The sequence below is a fragment of the Cuculus canorus genome, chromosome 2 (assembly GCF_017976375.1).
Source record: "Cuculus canorus isolate bCucCan1 chromosome 2, bCucCan1.pri, whole genome shotgun sequence".
Lineage (NCBI taxonomy): Eukaryota > Metazoa > Chordata > Aves > Cuculiformes > Cuculidae > Cuculus > Cuculus canorus.
The window spans coordinates 74900402-74923975 of record NC_071402.1 but is presented as its reverse complement, the minus strand read 5'-3'; the positions used below and the strand labels follow the sequence as shown (position 1 = coordinate 74923975).

The 23574-nt window shown below is 38.2% G+C and overlaps 1 protein-coding gene across 5 annotated transcripts in view; it reads right to left on the bottom strand.

Annotated features, from left to right (window-relative positions):
- TENT4A (terminal nucleotidyltransferase 4A) overlaps positions 1-23574 on the bottom strand; it is a 60792-nt gene that overhangs the window by 19196 nt on the left and 18022 nt on the right. For 4 of the 5 annotated variants that reach the window (XM_009570291.2, XM_054058173.1, XM_009570292.2 and 1 more), the window contains exons 5-10: positions 22599-22706; positions 21800-21928; positions 20516-20729; positions 13990-14116; positions 6476-6576; positions 6041-6213 (exon numbers count right to left, since the gene is read on the bottom strand). In XM_009570291.2, coding sequence (XP_009568586.2) covers positions 6041-6213; positions 6476-6576; positions 13990-14116; positions 20516-20729; positions 21800-21928; positions 22599-22706 — 852 coding nt within the window. The remainder of the gene's footprint in view (positions 1-6040; positions 6214-6475; positions 6577-13989; positions 14117-20515; positions 20730-21799; positions 21929-22598; positions 22707-23574) is intronic. The other variant, XM_054058175.1, reaches the window with a different exon arrangement.

The following is a 23574-nucleotide window of genomic DNA, read 5'->3' as shown; positions in this document are numbered from 1 at the left end:
CACCAGAAAGTGGCCTGAGCTCGACTTCTACAAAATTGTGTGCTTCTCTTCGTAATTCACTGACATCATAGCAGTTAAATTCAATTTTACTTGCCAATTTACACATTCTGTCTGTACTCTTGGCTGCTTTGAATAACTTGTTATTAAATAAAATTACTTTATGATTTTGTGTACAAAATTTTGCCTCCTGCAGCTGTGCAGAAATTTACTCTTACTTCAAACAGATAAGAGATAATAGACTATTCAAGCAACTGAGACGGAAGAACTGAAGGACAGCATGAGACAGTATGAACCAGCACATGATCAGATATATGGGTTAAAAAAGCAAACAAGTGTGGAACTGTATGGCGAAAGAGGAAAATGAGGAAAAGTAGCAATGGAAAAATTTGTTCCCCTCCAGTCCACAGAAACAGTCAGTAATCTGCATCACAAACACAGGAGAAAAGAACAGAATTTTAAGAATTTGGGGCTTAAAATCTTAAATACTCCAAATCAAAGGCTTTTCCCTGGTAACAGTTTGTCTATGTCTGCACCCTCAGGGTTACCCATTGCTCTATCTGGAGACAAGCTGGCTACAAGTCAGCACTTATATCTTTCTTTAAAGACTAAATATTAAGAGGCCGCCTTTTTAGAGTGCTTGCCTCTGTTCAGGGAGGGGAAAAAGAGTAGGATAGAATCTGCATTCTTCTACAAAAACTACCCATTTTTGAATTGTTAATTTGATGTGAGACTATTCAGGCATGTAGAGAGAAGAGAGGAAGTCTTTGTAGCTCTTGCTCTCACACTGAGAATCTTGTTGGGCCACCTCTTCTGCCTCTCTCCCTACATACATAGTTTCCACTGGAACTCTATAAATTAATCGGACATTAAGACAGATTTGACAAGATGGCAAGAAGAGCTGTCACAGTAACTATTCTGTCCCTCTACTGTCGGTAAGCACATGCCTTGCACCTGCAAATTTAACCACTTTAAAAAAAGCAACATTTATCAGGACAAGGTATGTCATATACTCTATCACCTCTACCTGTGAACAGGGAAGTACAACAGTTCCTGCTAATAAGCTGAAATTCACAGTCTCTGACTAACAGGAAGGAAGGGAAGATGGTGCTAACTTCATTAAGCATGTTGAGTTCAAGTACTAAGCCACAATTACTGCAGAGCAAGTAACAGTTCAAAGTTAGTGTGGATCTTGTACGCATTCAGTAGAATGATAGGAATAATAAGAATTAGTCTTAGCCATATTTATATACTACTCTCACAGTGCAAGCATTCAATCAAACTACTGAACACATACTACCTGAAGACAGTGAAAAGACACATTCCAAGAGACACTTATGGTATTGCTCAGCATATTGCCTAGCTGATGGGGGCAGAATGGTAGGCAGGTCAAGCTCTGACATTCTGATGAAAGATTGTTATAAAGCCTGAACAGCATCAGCTACAGCTAAAATTTCTAGAACAGTCTGAAGGAACACACTGTAAATGCTAAAAAATTAGAGACAACAACTGTGTTCTCCAAGATAGACTATGCAGGTACTTCGTTCACCTCAACTTCAACTACCTTCAACTCAACTCACCTTCAACGACCTTGACACGATAGCATAGTCTTAAAGTCAGAACATTCCACAAAATCTTGTTGTAGAAATACAAAGAACATTACCACCAGAAACATGAGATAAGACATATGAAATTTCTTAGGTCCAAACTTCTAACAGACCACTTCAAGATTCTGTGTTGGACTGGATCTGAGATCATATCTCCATTAGGCAAATAGAAAAGAACTTTAAAATTTTCCTACGTGCCATTATGTTTGTTACTGATATGCTGGTATCACTGTCACATAAAATGCTGTATGTTACTTGGCATAAAAGCATCAAAAATGCAGAGCATATTTAGCACCACGAATTATACTAGACCACACCGTGACTGCAAAGCCAAACCTAATTATTTTTCACTTGGCAGAGACTGTTGATCAGGTAGCAGATATTCTCCAGCACTACTCTACTCTACTCACCAGTTACAGAGTGTAGGTCCAGAGGAGAAAAAAAAAAAAAAAAAAAACACACATGAAAAATGGTCTTTTCAAGAGGAATTTGATCACTGCTCAAGTTCTCCAACAGATATGCGCAATAGCCAGAACAAGCAGAAATCTGGGGGTGAACAAAGACCATTTCATCTGGTCTCAGATTCTCATAAGAACCACTTAACTCAGTAGGAAGGTCAAATGAGATTTCCTAACGCCAGAAGCTTATTTTCTGTTGTGCAGCAGCTTGACTCATGCTCCCGCAAAATATAAACTGACACACATTGCATGGTTCTTGATGGCAAATATATCTATAATGCATCTTCCATTATTCACTTCAACATTTGTTGGATCACGTGGGAATGCGTGTTATTCTGCAACTTACCTGTTTGCGTAAGTGAAGAATACATATTGCCTTTTTGTCAGGGCAGCACAGGGTATTTTAAATACCTCCACAGCAGAATACTTCGATGAGAAAAGACTTACTACATAGATAATTTTGATAATAACAGTATCCAGAAAAAGGTATGTGCAGTCAAACATGTTCCAATGATCAGAATTCTTGTATCCACAGGTTTATTTCCATGCGTCCTCATTTGCTCCTGATCACTAATACTTATATTCTTCACAGAGCTGAGATAACAGGGCAGGAACTTAAATACTCAGTATTTTGCAAGGACACGCCAGTGACAGAGTCAGAGCTCTGTATTGACATGTACAGCAGGACAAGCCCATAAACTGAACAGCTATCTCACTAACAGCAATAGTGATACCAGAAGACAGATCTGTTCTCATTTACTGGTCCTTATGAGAGCTTTTTTTTGTGACTAAGTTCTCATAGTTAGCTAAGACACTTAAGAAACAGCACAACTAGCATAAAGCATTCAATAAATAGTTTTACTGCCTTGGAAAATCCATAAAAGGATATTTTTTGTACAAATCACGACTTTGCCGGATTAGAGACAGTTCTTAGTTTTGGGCTGGGTAGACAGTTGCTCAGAAGTGTGTTTGCTTGCAAGCTAATCCTGGATCTGTAAAAATGAAAGCACTCATCCTCCTGAACTTGAGGTTGTGTACCGAGGAAAAGCATAGACATTCAAAATATAAGGGAAGAGAGAAAGCTGTCCTTGAAGGAGGCAATTCTCTTGTTTGTCAGACGTACACAAGTTCTCATCTTCAAAAGGTATGGAACCCAAAGGAAGAAAAGCAGTGGCAGGATTTGAAAGAACTCAGACTTGTAACTTTAAGCTCCTATATCCCTACACTTCCACTTCTCTGTATACATATAGAGGTTGAGAGGCTGACTTCTAAATGTTAGCTCTGGTTTATGCCAATCTCATCTCCAGAAAAAACTGTTCCTATTTATTGTTCTATTCTGACACCTGTTCTCCTGCTGCTGGAAGAGATCTATAATCACTGCTGTCTCTGAAATGCCCGTAAATCCAAGACACCAGGAGCCTTGTCTACCCACCTGCTGGGTAATTTTTACAGAATACAAGGCAAAATCTGTAATGCTGCCAGAATTTAAAGGAAACAAAGATTTAAACACCATACAAGTATGCTGTATTACAACCAACTAAAATTCCAGGATCCCTATGAGCAATACTGCACTGCTTTGATAATGCCTGCATACTTAAAACATATTGCCAATATTACTGCCAGGATATACTGATAAATACGTGCAAGGCCTCCTGACTATGGCCAGTGTACAGTGATGTGATGACTTCAGAACACCTTTGTGCTGGAGTGCACAGCACTGAAGTTCACAGACAGGCAATATAACCAAGTCAAGTCACCAGCTGCCAAGCCTATTTCCTCGTCCTCAACATACATAAATTGACCTCTATTATATCAGTAGTCAGATCGCAGAGATCGTGGTGGAACTTATTGTTATCACCAGTGAAACTTCAGCAGTAAACTGAAAAGCAAGTACACTATCAAGTCTCTCTAATTTGACAGCTGGGATTTTGTAGTTGATACATAGCAAAAAGTATTCTCCTGTCATGCAAAATGCATCTCCAGAAACTGTGACCTTGTGTTTAAGGTTAACAGTGACATCACAGAGACGACTATTTTGCTATTAAAATAAAACCTTAATTATTGGGAAGAGATTAGCAAACTGTCAACCTAGGATCTCTCAGTCTCCTGATTTTTCTTCGTAATCTGTATCTTGCTTTCAGACTTCAGTATCAGAGAAGTTCAGAAAATTTAACTTTAAATGAATACAGAATCATTCCTGAAGAACCATCCCTCCACAAGATCAGAACTAGCACTTTATATAACACTGCAGTAATGAGATGCACCATATTCACATTCCTTTGCTCTGCAACCAGTACCAAAGTTGACTGTGTGATACCTGTTTGCAGCACATCAGAAGTTTTGGCACAAATACCAGTCCTAACACATGCTAGATGTTCCTTTGGTAGTACCTGGGTGTAGTATTATGCCAGATCATGTCACACATATCTCTGGCCCAACAGGCTTCTCTTCCTGAATCAGATGTAACTCAGGACTACTCTTGAACTTGCTCATCCTCACTTATCTACACACAAGCAGGATTAACTCAATTATTTCTCAGAAGTCTGCCGTTCCAAATTCCAAATCAAGATAACATGCTGTCAGTCTACTAAGGACATAATACCAATAAACGACCAGGGCTTAAACTAGGGTTTGTCACAAGCACATGGACATAAGGCTTTTCATTTTGTTAAAGCAGGTAGCATTTCCATTCACTTTGTGGATGCCCAAACCGATTTTAAGTCTTGCTTGTTGAGAGCTTCCTTTTTACTTTCAATTAATTTCTCTGGCAACAGGAAATGAAGTTTCATTTTCAACACTGGGCAAAAAGGGACTAAGGGGAGGTCATAACCACTCACTGCCCATTATTTTCAAAGCCCACAACACTAAGCATATATTTGCATTTTTCATAAAACTTTACAGGAATATCTTTCTCGCTGACATACTGAAACCAGGAGCATGGCTAGCAGTATCACTGGAAAGCATCTTGCTGTGCTTTTTCCATTAGCCAGACAGTACAACTAAAGCATTTACCGTATTTACTGGAAGCAGAGTGAAAAGACAATTCAACACAGAAAATTCAGCAGTGTAAAGGAATAACAGAAAGTAACCAGAACATATAAAGAAAGCACTTGTCCCTCCAAAGTTATGACGTTTTTATTGAATACAATTCCCAACTTTTAATTCCGTATTTGATTAGTTAATGAAAGCAAGTAAGAAACAGGTACTTGGACCTCTCTTGGCATCATCCAACTATTCATTATTGTGGTTAACTGGATATTACATTTTGTTCCACTCAATAGTTATCTTCCTAGCACAGAATGCTTCAGTAAGTTTAGAATGAGCACCTCATGCCATGCAATGCAATTTTGTGGTTTATAATCTGCACTGCCCAATTCCATGTTGATTTAACGCCATACTGAGACAAAAACACCTTATAGAATATAAGGAGTCTGGGAACATACCTAAAGAGACTACAGCCACCTCTTCCAGGAAGTTAAAATAAAGTCCAGCAGTTCCTTTCAAACTGTACTTTCAAAGAAGGAAGCTGACATCAATACTTTACGTAGGAGGGCCCATTAGCATTAAAACATGAATTGATTGCTTGGCTGAGAATAGTAAGTAATATTATTCATCCTGATATCACGGTATGTTCAATTCGGGGTGTGGGGAACAAGGACCAGATTCTGCTTGATGAGATGATTTATGAAGACATATTTCTACTCTTCTGCTTAATTAGCTACTCTTAACTTGTGTTTCTTTATTTTATTATATCTCACTACTACCACAAAGGGTACCAACAACTTATAATTGAATTAAGATACATTTGATTTAATGAAAAATTTGATTTCAGTAATTTTTCTGAGTAGGGAAAACTATTAATTTGCTATAGCAGCTTAAGGATAGTATCACAGTAACCACTGTTGCACCAGTTGAGGCTTGGAAGAGTATGACAAACTCAGTTTCTTATTAGTTTAACCATTAAAAGAAAAAGCTTACAATGTCACTGCCGGAGAGTGATGATACAGAAGAGGCAGATGAGCCAGAGGATAGCTGTTGTGTACTACCCAATGACAAAGTCAAGTGTTGGTTGTAAGATGGTTCACAGTCTCTGTTCTGCTGCTGTTCTCCATTGCACGGAGCTATTTGGTCTCTTACTTTCAACCTATTATCTGTTAACAGAAAACATAAGCATCATTTCAGATCACACAATACAAACAACATGGGTCTTGAAGTCTAAGGGCAGCTGCAGTTTAACAAGCTAATAGAAAGACAATCTCAGAGAAAACTAGTCTTGGGTTAGATAGTTACAAATTCCTTTTATTTTTTTCCTAAGTATCTGAAAGTGATTAATTTTAAGGCATGAGTATTTTGAATTACATCAAATTCAAGAAAAATATTTAAGTTGGTTTCAAAGATTCCTGCTATACCTACCAAGTTCAGGTGATAAATTAATTTTGCTCCCCCACTTCTTTTTAATCCAGGCCCTGTAGTCAATCACTTCTTGGGTCACTTTGATGATTCTACCTAATGTGCTAAGAAAATTTTTCAATTGAGTATTAAACAGAGAGTGTTGGTTACATATTTACAAGCATTTCAACAAGCATTCAAATTATGCCAAAAGTCAGTTTAAGATATCCCTAACCAAGGAATCCTTTTGAACTTTATTTCCTTAGTGCGCCATTTAATCCACTGAAGCATCAGTCTTTATATTAGTATATTACTTATCCTCTATCATACTAACATGCAAGCACTGACACACACGTAAGATTTTTGCTCTGTATTTCTAAACGGAGTTCATCTTAATTATCAAGAATGTGCATGCAGATACCAGTGTTCTTGATAAAATTTACAGGTTCTTGCATTTCTCCATATAGAAAATACTTTTTCCATAGAATCTGGATTAGAACAGTTACGGGATGCACTGAAGAAATTAATACCTCAGCCTCTCAGCTGACCTTCATTCTAAAGACAGAGACTTTCTCTAATCCCTGCTTACAGATTTACAATACAACTTCAAAGATGTAAGATGCCCACAATTATAAAGGAAGTACCATGGATCGTGAGGTAGTGGAAACAAGAAACAGACTGGCTCCAAAACCAGAATAAGTTGGAATTTAAGAAAAATCATAACAGTAAGCAGTTGACAGAAAAAGCCTATCTGGTCCTGCTGAACAGCAACCATTATCAACAAGTACAAAGTAATATTTTTCTAACATACCTTCCCAACATTTAGCTACCTGAATTGTACTTCTTGAGCAGGAGTTGCACCCTTGTTAGAGCGCTAAACTTTCAACCTTTCAGGGGCAAACGGCTGCAACACTAATTATAAACTCCATGCTCAAATGTATGAAAGACTGACTACGGTACAAGAATAGGGTATGAAAAGTTACCATCTTGGAGAAGGTAATGTGATTTGAGTTTTGAAATTCTTCAGTAGCTAAAATAAAGCTTCTCTTGTATTTCACATCATAAAGGTACATTGCACCTGTAATGGAATTTTCTTTTGGTTTAGGTGTCTAATGGGAGGGGAGGACATAAATACCCCAAATTTATTTAGACCACCTTTATTAGGTCATTTCATAGTAACACTTAAGAAGGAGCAATAATTCTCCTACTGGTTTAGGAATTACTATTTCATACAAGACCAAATATCACATGTTCCATGTTTAGTCTCCCAACTTTAAGACACATCAGTCTGTTAGTACTGAAAAAGGCAGTCCAGCATTTCTAGCAAATATTGAATCCAAGAGTATCATTTAAGTCCAAAAGTTGACAAAGGGCTTCAGGGTCCGGAATGAATGTCATCCTTGTTCAATAGCTAAGCAGAGCACGTTAAGAAAGGAATAAATAAAACACAGTAGTATTTTGTCAAGTTATACTCCCTTGACATAAAAGCATTTCAAATACTTGATGCAGTTCTGGCTTCTCATTGTCAAAAGGGAACTTTAGCCAGAGGAGATGGAATGAAGACAGCGATGCCCCATTCCCAGAAGCATTCAAGGCCAGGCTGGATGGGGCCTTGAGCAGCCTGGTCTGGTGGGAGGTGTCCCTGCCCATGGCATGGGGGTTGGAACTAAATGATCTTTCAGGTTCTTTCCAACCCAAACCAATACTGCAGAGAATCAGCTGTGGCCCTGAAGTTCTCAAAACAGCAATGCCACTACGGGACTCAATCATACACATGCTGGATCTCTCCAGCATTGGGAGAAGGCAATCTTGCAGCTAAAAAGCATCATCTGAGAACACCTTCAGAAAGGTTTGAGCTCTTACTGTAAGATAACCTACACATTTCACAGCTAACATCCAGCTGCGACCTTAGAATCAGAGAATGAACAAGGACTGAATAATATAAGCTTCTATAGAAAAGGAGTTTAACAAGTATGAAGCTTCTTGAAGTACTTTCCCAGAAGCAAATCAATAGTCATGCCTTTATATACAGCAGAAAAAAAAATTATTGATATAGGACGCCTATCAACCTCTGTGACTAATATACCAAAAATACTTGCTATCAAATAGGTGTAAAGGGTGAAAATATTGCTACAACCATAATTAAGGCAGAGTTGCACATACAAAACCTGGGAATCTCTCTCTCACTAGCTCCTTTTACAGAGAATAGAGAACAAATCCCCAAACTCATTTTTGGTTGAAAGGTAGAAAATAAGAAACTCACTAAGTTATCAGGTCAGGAGTTCAAAGGTAGATCCATACTACATAGCTAGCACATCAAAATTAAAAACATTCATTATGAGACATCAGAAACTGAAAGGTGATTAAGATTATACTGCCATAGACTTAATATAGCAGTAAAGAGAGAAAGCATGATCAAATTAGACACTGCTCTCAAAGAACATAATTTCATATGTTCGCAAGTCAAGAACATCCACAAGAAAAGAGAACAATTTTTTAAAAATAAACATTTAGAGATTGTGCTTATATCTATTATCAACACTGAAAATGCTTAGGGACAAAAAACCTACTAATCTGCCTCACCACTAGTATAAGAAAATTCCATGCTTCTGTATTTCTATTTTTTTGGCTGAGGTCAGAATTTCTACAGATATGAGACATTCTTACAATACTTCAAAGACGCTTGTTTGGAAGACATGGAAAAATCACAGTTGACTGGTTAATAAAATTAGATAGTTCTCCTATGAAAGATGCCCCTTTAAGGCTTTTTCTGACTATTATCATATAGCAAAACCAGGCTGTTTACATACCTAGTTTATTTTATGGTAAGAGCTTAGAGGGCCCACATTTTACACACTGCAAGCCTTCAGTTCACAGGGACGCTTTCTAGCTGTCATTGCAGCACACTAAACTGCAAATTAATCTTAAAATCATTCTTAAAAGGCTCAGATTGATGACATAAGATTCAGTAAAATCCAATATCTAAAGCTCTAGTCAAGATTCGCATGAGCAAGCAAGTACCAGAGCAGGAAAAATCATCATATTCTTTCTGAGAAAGAACAGTCAAAATAACTGTTCAGTAGGCCTTAACTGAACTTGTGAATAACCCCTTGGTATTAAAAGGGCAATACAAACTAAAGGTAGACTAAGGAGCACCTGAGAAGGATCTGCTGGAACATGAGGATTAAAAAAAAAAAAAAAAAAAGCTAAAACCTTCACCTAGACAAACACTCATCAGGAAAAGCTGATATTGCTGATAACTCTTAGGAGACAGCATGCATTCTAGTGACAGCCACCTACCATTCCAGAGGTGAAGCAACAGAAGGACTATTTCAGATAACACATTTCAGCTTTTTGTGTCAGCAGATCTAGCAGGCATATTTAACATTCCATTTGTCAGCTCCCATAGCTCCCAGGATCATCTTGGCCAAATAAAGGCAACTCAAACCTAACCTACAGACCTGCCAGCACACAGGTCACTTGAACTGCACTACTAGGGAAGAGATCAAACAGCTTTCAAGCTCAGAGATGGAAAATCCATGTCAAGACGGCCCAGACTATTGTTGTTTTGAGTATTATCACATGTAAACAATTCCAGATATGCAGCAGCAAAACCGTGGCAAGGTTTGCCCAAACTCTGAATCTCTGACCTGTTGGAATGACAGTCCCTTTCCCTCATCCACCTGCACCACGTGTCTGGTATCAATAATGAGGAACTTGCAATCAATCTGCCATTCTAGCAATCAAGAAAGATTTCAAGATTTCAACTGGAAGAGCACATCACAGCAGAACAAGTCTTCCATTCTTCATTTCATAAGACCCCTTCTGCCTCCCAAACATGGCTATGCTGCTGTTTAGAGATGAGGTCTGAATGCACATTCGTATCTGAACTATGCAACAGACCAACATGTAAGACAACATCCTGATCTACAGATATACATATTAATATAAGGATGCATCTGTTACATCCAGATCAGTATAACTTATTGCTGTCAAATGGTACAATGCAACTCTCCATCTTGCCCCAAAAGTGAACTCCTGTTCCTTCTCTGGCTTCTGATTGGTCCATCACACAGACAGAAGCTATATCAACTTCTTGACGCATTGATGGATTTGTTTTCATCTGGCTCACCTTTTGCTCACAGGATCACTAAGTCTGATCCAAGGCAAGTGTCAGGAATACAGACTGAGAAGGAAGAAGGGCAGCTGCCAGGAAGTAGCCCACAGATAGGCTAGACAAGGTATAATGTGAAACTGCACCTTAATATTAAGACCATGGACAGGGTAGCAACAAATTGTGCACCATTTCAAAGAACATAAATCAGTAAGCAAGAGCCTGTTGCCAAACGCCTGCTAAGTCTTATTGTTATTTATCAAGAAACAAAATAGAACTGTGAAAATGGTCACTAATTTGAAACCTCATGTCCAAAGAGCAGCAACAAAGCTATTGAAGGGGCTGGAGAACAAGTCTTATGAGGAGCAGCTGAGGGAACTGGGGTTTAGTCTGGAGAAAAAGAGGCTGAGGGGGCATTAGTGTTCTTAACTACCTGAAAGGAGGTTGTAGTGAAGCAGGTGTTAGTTGCCTTCTCTGAAGTAACAAGAAAGAGAAAAGGAAATGACCTCAAGTTGTCAGAAGAGGTTTACACTAGATATTCGGAAAAAATTATTCACCTAAAGGTTTGTTAAGCACTAGAACAGACAGCCCAGGAGGAGATAGAGTCACCACCCCTGGGGGTATTTAAAACATGTGGCTATGGCCAAAGACTATACTAAAACTGTTCAAAGTACATACTGATACTGACCCTTTAGCAGGAGCTACCGTGTCTATAACTATAAATTAGAGATAAACACATGTTCCTGTGGACTCAAATATTAACAAATCAATTGTGGTCTTCAATCACCTTGGCTGAAGTCACAACACCAAACCTGACTTTGTGTACATATTGTACAGATTAAAAACAGATCAGTCTCCTCATTTTCCTACTACAAAAATCCCTCCTTCCAAGATGATGGGAATGTGCTTGCTCTAAAAAATGTACTGAACTGTCTATCAGCCTCTCCTGAGCTACTCTTGAAAAAGGATGAGTCAGATACTGGGGACAAAACAGAGATACAGCACTTTCTGTAGCTGTAAGAATTAACTCCAGGACTCAGTCGATTACTGTTTCCACGCAGAAAGAAGATAGCTTTCAACTCCCAACACACTCCAGATGTCATATTTGGAAGCATGAATGAAGATGCTGTTAAGAATTATTTGAATCTATCCCTTATTATTCCGTAAGTCTTGTTACTACAGAACATGGACATGTAAAAGGCCTATGCCGAAGGACCAAAATCTGACTTTTTCACACTGGGGAAGTCAGAAGCAGCAGTTGGCTAGAAAGCCTTAAATCAACTTAGGCTTGCACTCCTTCAAGTTGGGCTGACTCTGAAAAACAGCAGTAACAATAATTGCCCAGGGAGATTCGAAATCTACTGAGATAGTCTACTAGGAAGAAACAGGACTTTATACATAGAAATTTTCCCTGGGTTTGATGTGAATTCAAACCCGCACCAGGCAGTTCAAGAGTAAACCCTTCCACTTAGGTTAAAGATAGCCCCCAATTATGACAAAATGGAATAAACTCAAGCCAGCCTGTAGAGTTCAGCCTCGTGCAAGTTCCAACCCTTTCAAGTGCTCTTCATTTAGTTTCTGTTGATCCTTCTAGTACAATGCCATAGCTAGTCACTGCTTCTAAAGGGAGCCCATTCTTTACTGTTTAGCCTACCACTAACAAGCCTAGAAATGGGTAAAAACATAGATCAGGACAAACAGCCTCTAGAAAGCTAAGGCTTCAGGTCAGGCCACCAGAAAAGTCTTTATACAAAACCTGGATGACTCTGCTCAACAGGCAGAAGAAGGATTTGAAATAGAACTGAATTGCCCAAGCACACCAGGTTTAACTAAAAACTCTCGCTGAACATGGACTGCTGTTAAGGTCCCGCAACAAACTGTTACCGAACAGCACATCATTGACCACAGGTCCTTCAGCATTGACAAGACTGATACTGGGGCAACCATTTGCATACAAGAGCCCATTAAATGCTAGGTTTTTTGAATGCTAGTTTTTTTGTAACACTACTCCGTTTGATGTATTAGCAAGCCACTGGTATGACAAGCTGAGACTCAGGCATCCCTGACACAGACAGTCCAAAAACAGCAGAAAGAAGTGTCAAATGTACAACACCAGAATACTGCTGCTGGGACTTCTCCCCAGATGACAAAATCCAAACATTTTCCCCAAACACAGTAAGTAATGTACATGTGAAGTGCACATATTGATGAAATCTGAAGCTTACATTAAATGCATTTACAAATATACTTTCTGATGTCTGCAATAAAGAGAGGTACCTCATATGAGAGTGACTATATTCTTGGAGAACCATCTTAAAACAGCAGTCTCCAATGCCAATGTGTAACATTACGTACCACTCTTCCCGTATCTCCATTACAGGCAAAAAAGCAGTCTCAACCTTTGTGAATTTAATACTACAGAAAACCTAGATATTCACTGGTGTTTTTAAAATACTGTCAGTTCTAAATCCACAAGTGAAAGACACTGCATCCACTTTGTGGTAAATTTGCCATAGGAGAACTATTTCACCTTGCAATTGCATTAATACTGGAAGTTAGCAGCTTGACTAGAATTTGAAATTGAATCTAGATGATTTATGCAACTTGTTACAGCTGTTCCTCCCTGCAATTAGGTGGGGAGCTCAAAGCCATTGGGATTCTAGGGAAGTCGCAGGGAAGAGACATCCTCCAATCTAGCCCCCCCAGTCTGTACTAAAGGTTGGAATAACCTGCTAGAGCAGACACATAAATGAAAACACAATATGGCTGACATGCCTTCACCCTCTTCCTCCTCCACCTTTCAAAAAGCAGAAAGCTTGCAAAGGTAGGAGCTAAGAAAGTACTAGCTGTACAGTGCTTCTATGAGAGACATTAAGAACTGCATTAAAAAGGGCATATTTAGAAGTACGCTAATTTTAATGACAGTTCTGACATTTACAGTCAAACTGAACTGATTCTTTTAATAGCTTAATTACCTATTAAGTCTTTCAACAGCTTATGGGAGCACATATTAAAAAACTAGGAGAATTTCTAGCCTTGTCTAGTTTTGTGTCTAAACAGACAGTTTTGTCACACTCATTTCCTTCTGCCATACTACAGACAGACATCATATCAAGCATTAAACCAGCAGAACTTCTCTTGAAATACTTTAAACAGAATGTTTGATGAAAGACCAATTATCTTCTGGCTCCCTTCTACGCTAAGAACCTCACATGGGACTCATCCTGTTTTTTGTCATCCTGTCTTCATTTCAATGCTGCACATTGAGGTATCACACTCTCATAACACTGGGGAGCCTAAGTTTCTGGGCAGATTTCAATACAGCCACAGTTAAACAGTAAATAACAACACTCCTTTTATTTAGACCCAAACATTCCTAATTGATTACACAAACAAATGGACATTCAAAAAGTGGACTAATTACCTCTCAGAATCTCTATTTGGATATGATCTTGCAAGTGGTGATACTGCATGGCTAAGAACAATGTAGGCATAATCAAAAACTTGTTTCACTTGCATGGCACCGTAAGAACTTCTGCCAACGTCGTTTCCTGCAATAATGTGACAGTCATCAGATCATCTTTTTTTAACGTTAGTAACCAGAAAATTATTCATACTTAAAGCTCAGAAGCCTTAACAATACAGCTTAACTCTGTTTAAACTGGTTAGCCCATCCTATTCGTTTCAAGAACAACTAAGCATGCCTATCTCAAAAAAAGAAACTAACCTTAGGAATCACACTTATATTATGCATTCAATTTACCACTTTTAAAATACCAATGTATCAGCGTCTGAAAGAAACAGAGAATAGAGACCAGCTTAAAGCTTTTGTAGCTGTCCTTTAAGAGGGAACCTTCCAACCTTAAAGCAACATGCCTCACTTACCAGCAGAGTTTATGCAGGGCAAATTCAGCTTAAAATTCCACTTGTGCGACCACATAATCTTCATAGGACCCGGCATACTTACATCAACCCCTATTTAACCTTATCAAAACTACAGATTATTAATCAGCTCATACAGAGTATTATATCCTCATCGCAAATTGATTCCAGAAGTTTGCACAGCATTGTTTTTTGATCAGGTCAGAGACATTTCTTGACTGTCCCTCTTTAAGCACGAAACTTTACAGAACTCCTGGCAAATCCAGTGCCACATGTAAGGAACTGCAGAAGTTAAGAATATGCTAAAGCTTCTGTATCAGTGACAAAGTACAAGCATTGGTCTCTTATTTGACACTTAGGAAGATCTTGCTAGTACTAGCTAAAAGAAACATTTGGGGGTAAGAGGGCTGTAGATATATTTGGCACCAGACATCAAAGGTTCACTGTCACCACTCATTTTAAGAAACACAAAGAAAACTTCCTTCAAACTGCATGTTTAAAATTCAGACTAGATCATGACTGGGTAGAGAGCTGCTTAAAGTAAAAGGTTCCCTCCTTCAGACTGATGCTCAAAATGCTGTGAGTGGAAAGGGATGAACCACTGAACATTTATTCTAAGTTTGAAAATCAGATTGAGGCCCATGAACAGGTTTTAATGAAAGGTCTGCTTTGAAAATTGATGGGTTAAAGGATAGAATCTATCCTTTAACTTTGGAGGACTGAATGAGGCTGAATTAGGCTTTAGACAAACCCTTCACTCACTGAAGTATAGTATAGTATAGTATATATATAACAAGCCATTATAGACAAAGATGCTGGGGTCTGCCATCCAGAGGAAAAAACAGCCTTGGCTTTACTATTTAACATGTTAGTCCTTCAGTATTCTCCAACCATAACCCACTTTTAACAGGAAAGCATAATCAATTAAAACAGACTGGGAACAGAAGAACATGTGGGAAACATAATTTCTTCAGTAATTTATATGGGCAAATAAAAGCTGATGAAGAAACGCGCCCTGTTTATTAAAGTAACCGAATATCCATTCTGAATGCAGTGCTGCAGTATCCTGCAGCTAATATGCTCAAAATTACAGAAGCCTCTCTAAATGGCATATTTGCAAATGGACTCCATCCTGAAGCAGAAGCAGAGACCCATGTGGGCCTGGGAACCTAGGAAGAAACACATTGGAGCCAAGTTCAGAGCTGCACTACAAGTAGCAGAGAACTTCACAAAGGATTTAGTCCAAAGGCAGCTGAATAGAGACTGCAGTATTTCAGTGGTAAAGAAATCAGACCATAAAAATGTTCATGCTACTAGTAAAAAAAAAAGATTAATTCAGTACAGGTTTTCCAGGGGCAGGACACACTGTTGCATCCTGCAACAGTGCCAACTTCCCCATAAGGACAGGCTAAACATGCATGCAAAATAGAATTAAATTGAGAAGCAATACAGAACTGGAATATATTCAAGTACCTAAACACAAACAATTGCACCTACCATTAAATTCAAGTACATTTACAGTTGGACTCTGATCTTAGGGGTCTTTTCCAAACTGAACAATTCTATGATTCTATCAAGAATTAAGAATATACAATCAAGTTGCATTAGTTTAGTCTAATCTGCTACTTAAGGCAGCTACATTTGACAGGCATCCTACATTGAGTTATGCCAAAATGATACTGATACTACAAACTGTCAGTTACTCTCTTAATCAGGTGTTGTCACCTTCACTGTCATGCCAGCAAGCCTTCCCTAATCCACTTAAGGGAACTCAGTTTAGGTCAAACCACCGAAGTTTTGCATGAGCCTTGACTGAAGCAGACTTGAGAACAGAGGCAGGATAACGCATGCCACATAGCATTCCTAGATTCCTGGATTGCCTCATTCTGTTCATAAAAATGTCTGTATAAACAGTCTTATTCAATTATACAGTCTGCAAACCCTCTGACTTGCACTGCAGCTGAAAAGCAGGTATGGGAGCCAAAACTACTAAGTGAGCTGCTGTGAACTGTACCAGGCAAGTCCGTATAGTGGTCGCCTTACCAGATCACATATTCTGGTGGCCAGAAGATCACATATTTGTACTTGCTGTCCTGAATAGATTTTCTTCTGAGAGATCATTCTTACTAATATATGCCATCTTACATGTCTGAGCATCCTTCTTTTGTTCACAATCTACAGACTAAACATTCAAGGCAGGTAACCCAAGTGCTCTCTTTAAAAAAATCACAGACTTCAATCCTCAGATGTACATCAGTAGATAACAATGCTGTATGATTTCATGTATATTCAATACTCATTCTTTCTTACAAAACCTTCAGCCTTAAAAGAGCTAGTGAGTGATGAAAATCTCAGACAATCAGTATTACCACTCCATTAGGTAGCCTTCCACTACCTGAAACTGTTTTAAGAACATGGCCTAGAAAGGTAAAGGCAAGACCACAAGCTAGGACTGAAGCAGATCTATTTACATTATTATCTATCTAGTAAACACTCTTCTGCAACCTTCAGCATTAAAGGGGTTCTTTCAAATGCACAATGTCTTTGTGTATTTTATAAATACATATCTTTCACATGCACACATATATTTGCAGGTTATAAAGACAAACAGCAGATACTGAAAGGGTGCAATGAATAACTTTGGAAAGCCACTATGGCTAGAATAGATAATCCCTGTTAATAGCCATTGCCAATATCAAATCTAGTTATTTACTATATTTGCGACCTACCAAGATGCAGAAAGAAGCACAAAAAGCTTAATTAGTTCTGCAAGTTAGAGAGTCTCTTTTCAAACAGAACACACAGAATTTGTTTAGAACTTCTGTTAGTGCCCATAGCAATTCAGAACAAAGAACAACCTTTCTCATTAAGAGACCAGTGCAGGTGAAACTCCAAGTCTTAAACAGGGACTTAACTACTCTCACCACTGCTAATCTGGACCAAAATCAAAATCATTCCTGTTCTGAGCATCAGAAGCAACTGAAGGACTTTGATAATCATCTGATTCACAAAAGCATAAGATAATAAGCTTCCCTAACAATCTACTGAATAAATACCAAGGTATTTTTACAACCACATTAGTCACATGCAACTACAGTCATGTCTTCCAAGACAGGATTGTGCTAGACCAACTCCATATATACCTCTTCTAGGAGATCTGTACACCTATCCTGCTCCAATGTGTTCCCGTGAACAGACTTCTGAATACAGTTCTCGTAAATGAATGTTTTCACTTTTTACACAAAGAAAGGACAACTGCTTCAAGAAACAACTAGTGGCAGGTACAAGATGTTTATAGAAACTCCCTTCTTTGGATGTTCCTAAGGGAAAGATTTTAACCTTACTACCCTGTCCTAGAATACGAACTCCAAGTGAAGACTCTTATGCTATGTATGAAGATTAAGCATGAACTACCATATTAAAACGTATCACCAGCTAGATCAGTGTGATATCTCAAATCCAGATTTCACACACTTCCCACTTCTAGTGGAGACATTTGACATCTAACAGAAATTACAATCCTCTAGCACCATTAATAGGTCTTCGAAAATCTCAGCGGATATCCTACAGCAACCAGAAGAATCTGAGCAAAACCCACTATAACCAAAACAGCAACACAGTAGGTGGATACCTGTTCCTTCCAGATCTAGAAATTAAAAGGTATTGAACAGCTAGAACTGACATATCCTTCTGATGATATCATTTATCTGTTCACCAGACCTTACCATTTCACGCTGAAGTAAAACCAGTTCCTTCAACTTCCCACTGAACTTAATCCTGTCCCCTACAAGACTGTCTAAAGCTATTCTTACGAGTTACACCTTTCAGCACCTTATTGCTGAAGAAGTGCATACGCTTATGCAAGGGACTTTTGCACTACTTGAATAGTCTTGAGAAACTGAAAAGGGTTTTTTCCATCCCTGTATTTTTTTTCCTGATTTTTGGATTAAGAAGTTATTTCGAAGTAGTCTTCCAAGGCTTAACCAGAATTTTAGAGAAAGGTGATATCAGGCTAAAAAAGGATTGCAAAGAAAGATTAAAAACTTGTGCATATAGTGCATAAACAGGTTTGAGGGAAAAAGCCTCTGCGGCAGCTTATGCTAACTTAAGTTAAAAGCATCTGTGTCCACTCTTCACCAAAATACTTGTTCATATTTTCTCCACACTGCTGGCACTGACCCTCACGGAGCTAGACACTGAGTGGATCTCATCACAGAGATGACTTGTCAACTGGGCAAAGATGTGAACCCTTGGAAGAATTTTTTGTACTGGCACACAAACAGTAACAGAATTACACTAAGAGAAATCTAGACATTATCTACATACACTTGGAAAGGTTCATTTAGATACTGTACAAAAATACATTATTAAGTGTAGATCCAAGCCTGTATTTGTGAGACCCAAAGAGCCATCCTTTTTGTTCTATATAATTTTCCTCCTAGTTCCACCAGGCAAGTTCTGAAACCCTGAGGTAGCTGCCAGAAAATATCCCTATGTGACACATTGGTCAGATAACTTCAAGTTACTGTCTGCTAATTTCCCATGCCAAAAATCTCTTGCAAGAATTACATTACCTAAGACCACAGAACCTAATCTAAAACTCTAGTCTTATCAACTATTTCATAGCATATGAGTACATATCTTCTCAATTATAGCTCTTTGCTTCTGGAAAATTTATGCTAAGGGGAGCACTTCAGAGCCTCTACTGGACTTGTAATTTATTTTTCTTCTCTGAAGAATCATCGAAGAGGAGACAAAAATCCCAAAGTTTAACTATTAGCACCAATTAAAACATTGTGCAGCATATACAATTTCTTCTCTTTCAGCCCTCAGCAGACAGGAACAGACCTGGAGAACAGTTAAGGTTTTTGACTCCTAAGAAATGTGGCTCGTGCTGCTACTCAAATGGGTCTTCAGGCAAATAAGTACACAGCTACTGAAGAAAATCTCAACAATGCAATGAAAGTTCTGCAAAAATCATACCTATGCCTGCCCAAGTGCAAGAGTCATTACCGACACAAACTCAGAACTACAAACGTATCAGAGACTTAATTAGACAAATTATTATCTTAGCTTGCAACCTGTTCTAGAGAACTATAAACATTCAGCATATAGTATTTAGAAAGGTGCCAGACTTCAGCTCCTGATCCATGGTATTTGCTTTAGAAGTGCTCTACATATGCAGTCTACTCACAAATGTGACAGCATGGAGTTTGAGTGCCAATTACATTCTAGAATTTCTAATGCTGAAGTCCAAATTAACAGAAAATTGACTTTGTTAAAAAACTGGTTTGGAATTTCAGCTACTTGTGACAGTCTAAATAGAATCCAAACTGAGTACTAGCTGGAAATTTTTTTCAGGAGCTCAGCCAAAATTAATCTTGATTACTTTGAATGTTACTGAATCAAAACCAAATCGTAAAGAAAAAAGTATATTTTAATTACTCTCAAAAGTACATGCATCTAGAACTGGCATTCTCTAAAGATCCCTGTGCAGCACAGAAGCCAGTTATGCAAACCATATCAACACCATAATACAGCTGCTCCTTTGCTACACGTTCATGGATACACATCCATGTTTCTGTGCAGTCTCTAATGCACCACCTTGCAAGACGTGTACTTCATCTGGGGTGCTTCTTTACCATATGGTATAATTTATTTGAAGTACAGCACCACAGGCTGTGGAGGGAAAAGCCTCGTCTTCCATTCTCATTCTTCCGTAATGAAAAGAGCTGTTTCTAGTAACAAACCCCCCTCCAGGATTTCCTGGTCTTTCATTACCCTGAGCACTGTTAGAGAATCTTATTACACAATTACACAATTCTTACTCTCCAGTGCATTTTGTATCTGCACTGGTTATGTGCAATCCAATTTACTCAGGCTATGAATCCTGGCAGACTCCAGGTTCTTATTCCTTAGCCTATCTTAGTAACCGTACCTCAACACCATCAAACTCGCTTCTCAGCACAGGTGAACTCACTTGGCAGACTTTAGGGATTCTAATGTAAGCTGAGGGAGCTCAAGTTGAGCCAGAGCTCTGGAATATTGCAAGAAGCATACAGTCTTACCAGGCAGGAGAGGATCTTCAATACATAGCATGGATGGTCTGTATCCATTAGTCATGACTTTCATGATTTCTTCTTTGGCAATATAGGCACCTCCATTTTTTATTCTAATACCAGTTTTCAAGTAGTTAAAATTCCTCCCATAGAGTTCAAAAAATTCTATCAGAAGCATTCCAAGGTTTTCATCAGCTCTTCTGGCATCAATTCTTGGATGCAGCTGTGACAAAACAGTTGTTAATTATTAGAAATTAATGCTTTTCAGACCACAAAGTGCAACAAAAAGCTCTCAATTAAACAGCTGAGTATAATCTCTTTACACAAGTCTGAATGGAGTCATTAATTCTTCATGTATTTAAACTACTTTCACATAACCAAGAGGGGGCAGCACTTCAGCAGTATCTGGAAGCCAAAGAACTCCTTCCCTCTTCCAGCTTTTTGAGGATTTGGAAATTCTTTTCCCTAAGCCAAAAAAAAAAAAAGTAGTACTGCATGCTACATTTTGACTTAGTAACAGAGTAAAAGCTGATTTTTCACAGAAAATCCATGAGTCTTCAATGCTTTCAGAAGTGAGGGGAATTTATTTATCCCAACCAAAATACAGATCTCAATCCCACCATATTATAGATGCTATGTATAATCTATATTAATATTTCAATTAATCATTAACAGCAGCAGGTTACGTAGGTTTTTCCATCATTGCAGCTGCTGAAACATACTAACATCATACTTGTACAAAGCTGACTGCAACAAAAATGTATTGGAAGTCATTATAACTCATTAGCAATTTAATCAGTTAACTGCACTATCTACAGTTTTAAGTATGTTAAAACCTAATCAACATGTAATTAAACAACCTGACTAATTTCATAATTTTAATAAACACTGAAAATCAACTACTCTGCACATTCAGTATCAGCAGTCTAGGAAGCAACAGACTTAAACTGCACCCTGGCAGACGTACAAAACACCAGCAAGACAATTCAGGTCTTGGAACAGGCTGCCCAGGAAGGCAGCATAATTCACATTGCAGGCTCTGGTATGCAATGCACAGCCTCTATGCTATTCACGAGGCTCCTGCTGGCTGCTGTATCAGTTCACACAGTGAACCGAAGTTCTTAGAAGTTTGCAAGGTAGTCTATAGGAGCTGCCAACAATCGAACACCTAAAGCCATAACGATAAAGCTGTGCATTACTAAGGCAGTCTAAAGATACAGCATCATAACAGGGCGTAAGTACAGAAGCCAGAATATTTTAACCAATACAGACACAAATAAGAAACAGACTTACCTGCAGGAAACTAATTGCCATTAAAATTAGGCTGTAAGAGCTAATTCCACCAGTAAAAACTTCATTCAAGTCCCTCTGAAGGAGGAACTGTTTTAATACTAAAATCAAGTAAGGCAGCAAAGAATATTTCTGCAAAGCAAAATAAGTCATCAATGACAACATCAACATTCCAAAACAACAACTAAACTACTCAATCTCAAAACAAGAATATTCATCTTCTAATACAAAAAAACTATTCAGTAGTGTTTTCCCAGGAAGAACTGAAACATGCATTTTTTTAATTCTAGAAACAAACTAATATAATTCAACTGTTATTTAATAAAGCAGCTTACATACCACATTTATTTCCCCATATCCCAAGAGGAAGACGCTTATATCCTTCTCTGAATGCCAGTGTCACTCATTACAGTCTAAGTTTTCCATCTCCACAGAGCATAAAAGTAAACTTGCTTTTAAGTGTGTGGCTACAGAAGAATTCTTTTTAGACAGTGTTTAGCATCACTAAAATTCAAGGTAAGGAAAACTGAAGGCTTGCTTTAAGAAGCAAAGTTTAGTACCTATCTGCAGGTCTAGATGCGTTTGCACAAATCTTTACAGTGTACAAGGCTATCCAGAGAGACACCTACCACTCAAAGGCAACACTGAATACCAATAAAAAATAAAATAGCCATGCTTAATTTGTATCAATAAAACAGCCTTTGGCAATAAATCTTCAGAAGTTTTAAGCCACAGCAAAAATATTAGCTAAGCATCTAGCACATCCTTGTAAGTAGCATAACATTCAGTAGATGGTTGATACCTTCATGTATTCCTTGATAAATCGAGCTGCCTTCACACCAGTTTCTACATTAAAACTGATGTCAACTTTCACTTCTGTCTCCTGGTCAGTAAGTTTAATTATTGGTACCTGAAAAGATTAGAACAAGGTTTTACAAACCCCTAGAAATGCAACACTGGTACTATTCTCCAGCTTACTCAAGACATGTGGATGCTATTTGTCCAAACAGATGCAACTATCAAGACAAGAAAATGAGGTTTTGAGAAAAGATGACAATCCTGACTTGACTGACAAGTGAACACTTTTTAGTGACACAATTAAATACACAGGCATGTAAGATCACATTAATTTATTATCACTCGTACTCTCCCATAGCTATTAGATATCTGCTTTCGTAGCTGCAATATCAGTTTCATAAGACAACTAAATTTACTTAATTTAATGACTCAGTGCTGTTAGTAGGAGACCTTCAACTCTCAATCTGTAGTAACTGCATTCATCTGACCCAGCACTGCACCATTCACTTGCTACACTGACAGAAGACTGGCCTAGCGGAAAAATAAAGCACTGTCTGTTGGTTTATCAAGCTGAACTGCTTCATTGCAGAGTTAAATGAAAGCCAGAGTGGACAATAACAAAGCAAGAAAAGCAGGACTTCCTCTTCTGGCAGCAACATATTATACAGAACTCCTGAATACGCAGTTCAGTCTAACACCACCACCTTGAAGGCAGTGTCCTACAAACACTACAAAATGGTTTTACATTCAAAACCTAAACTTCAGCTAAAAACATTTACTTTAAATTGAACTTCCGATATTTTTAATCTAAAACAGAAAACAAAAAAGACTCTAAGTATAGGGGAGAGATATATATATATATATATAGAGGATATATCACCCTATACCAAGAGCAGAAGGAATAAAATAAGAAAGGCTAGTAAAACTGATAAGCCTAGCTGAGTGCCATTTTCCATCACTACCTCACACTGATCCTGAAA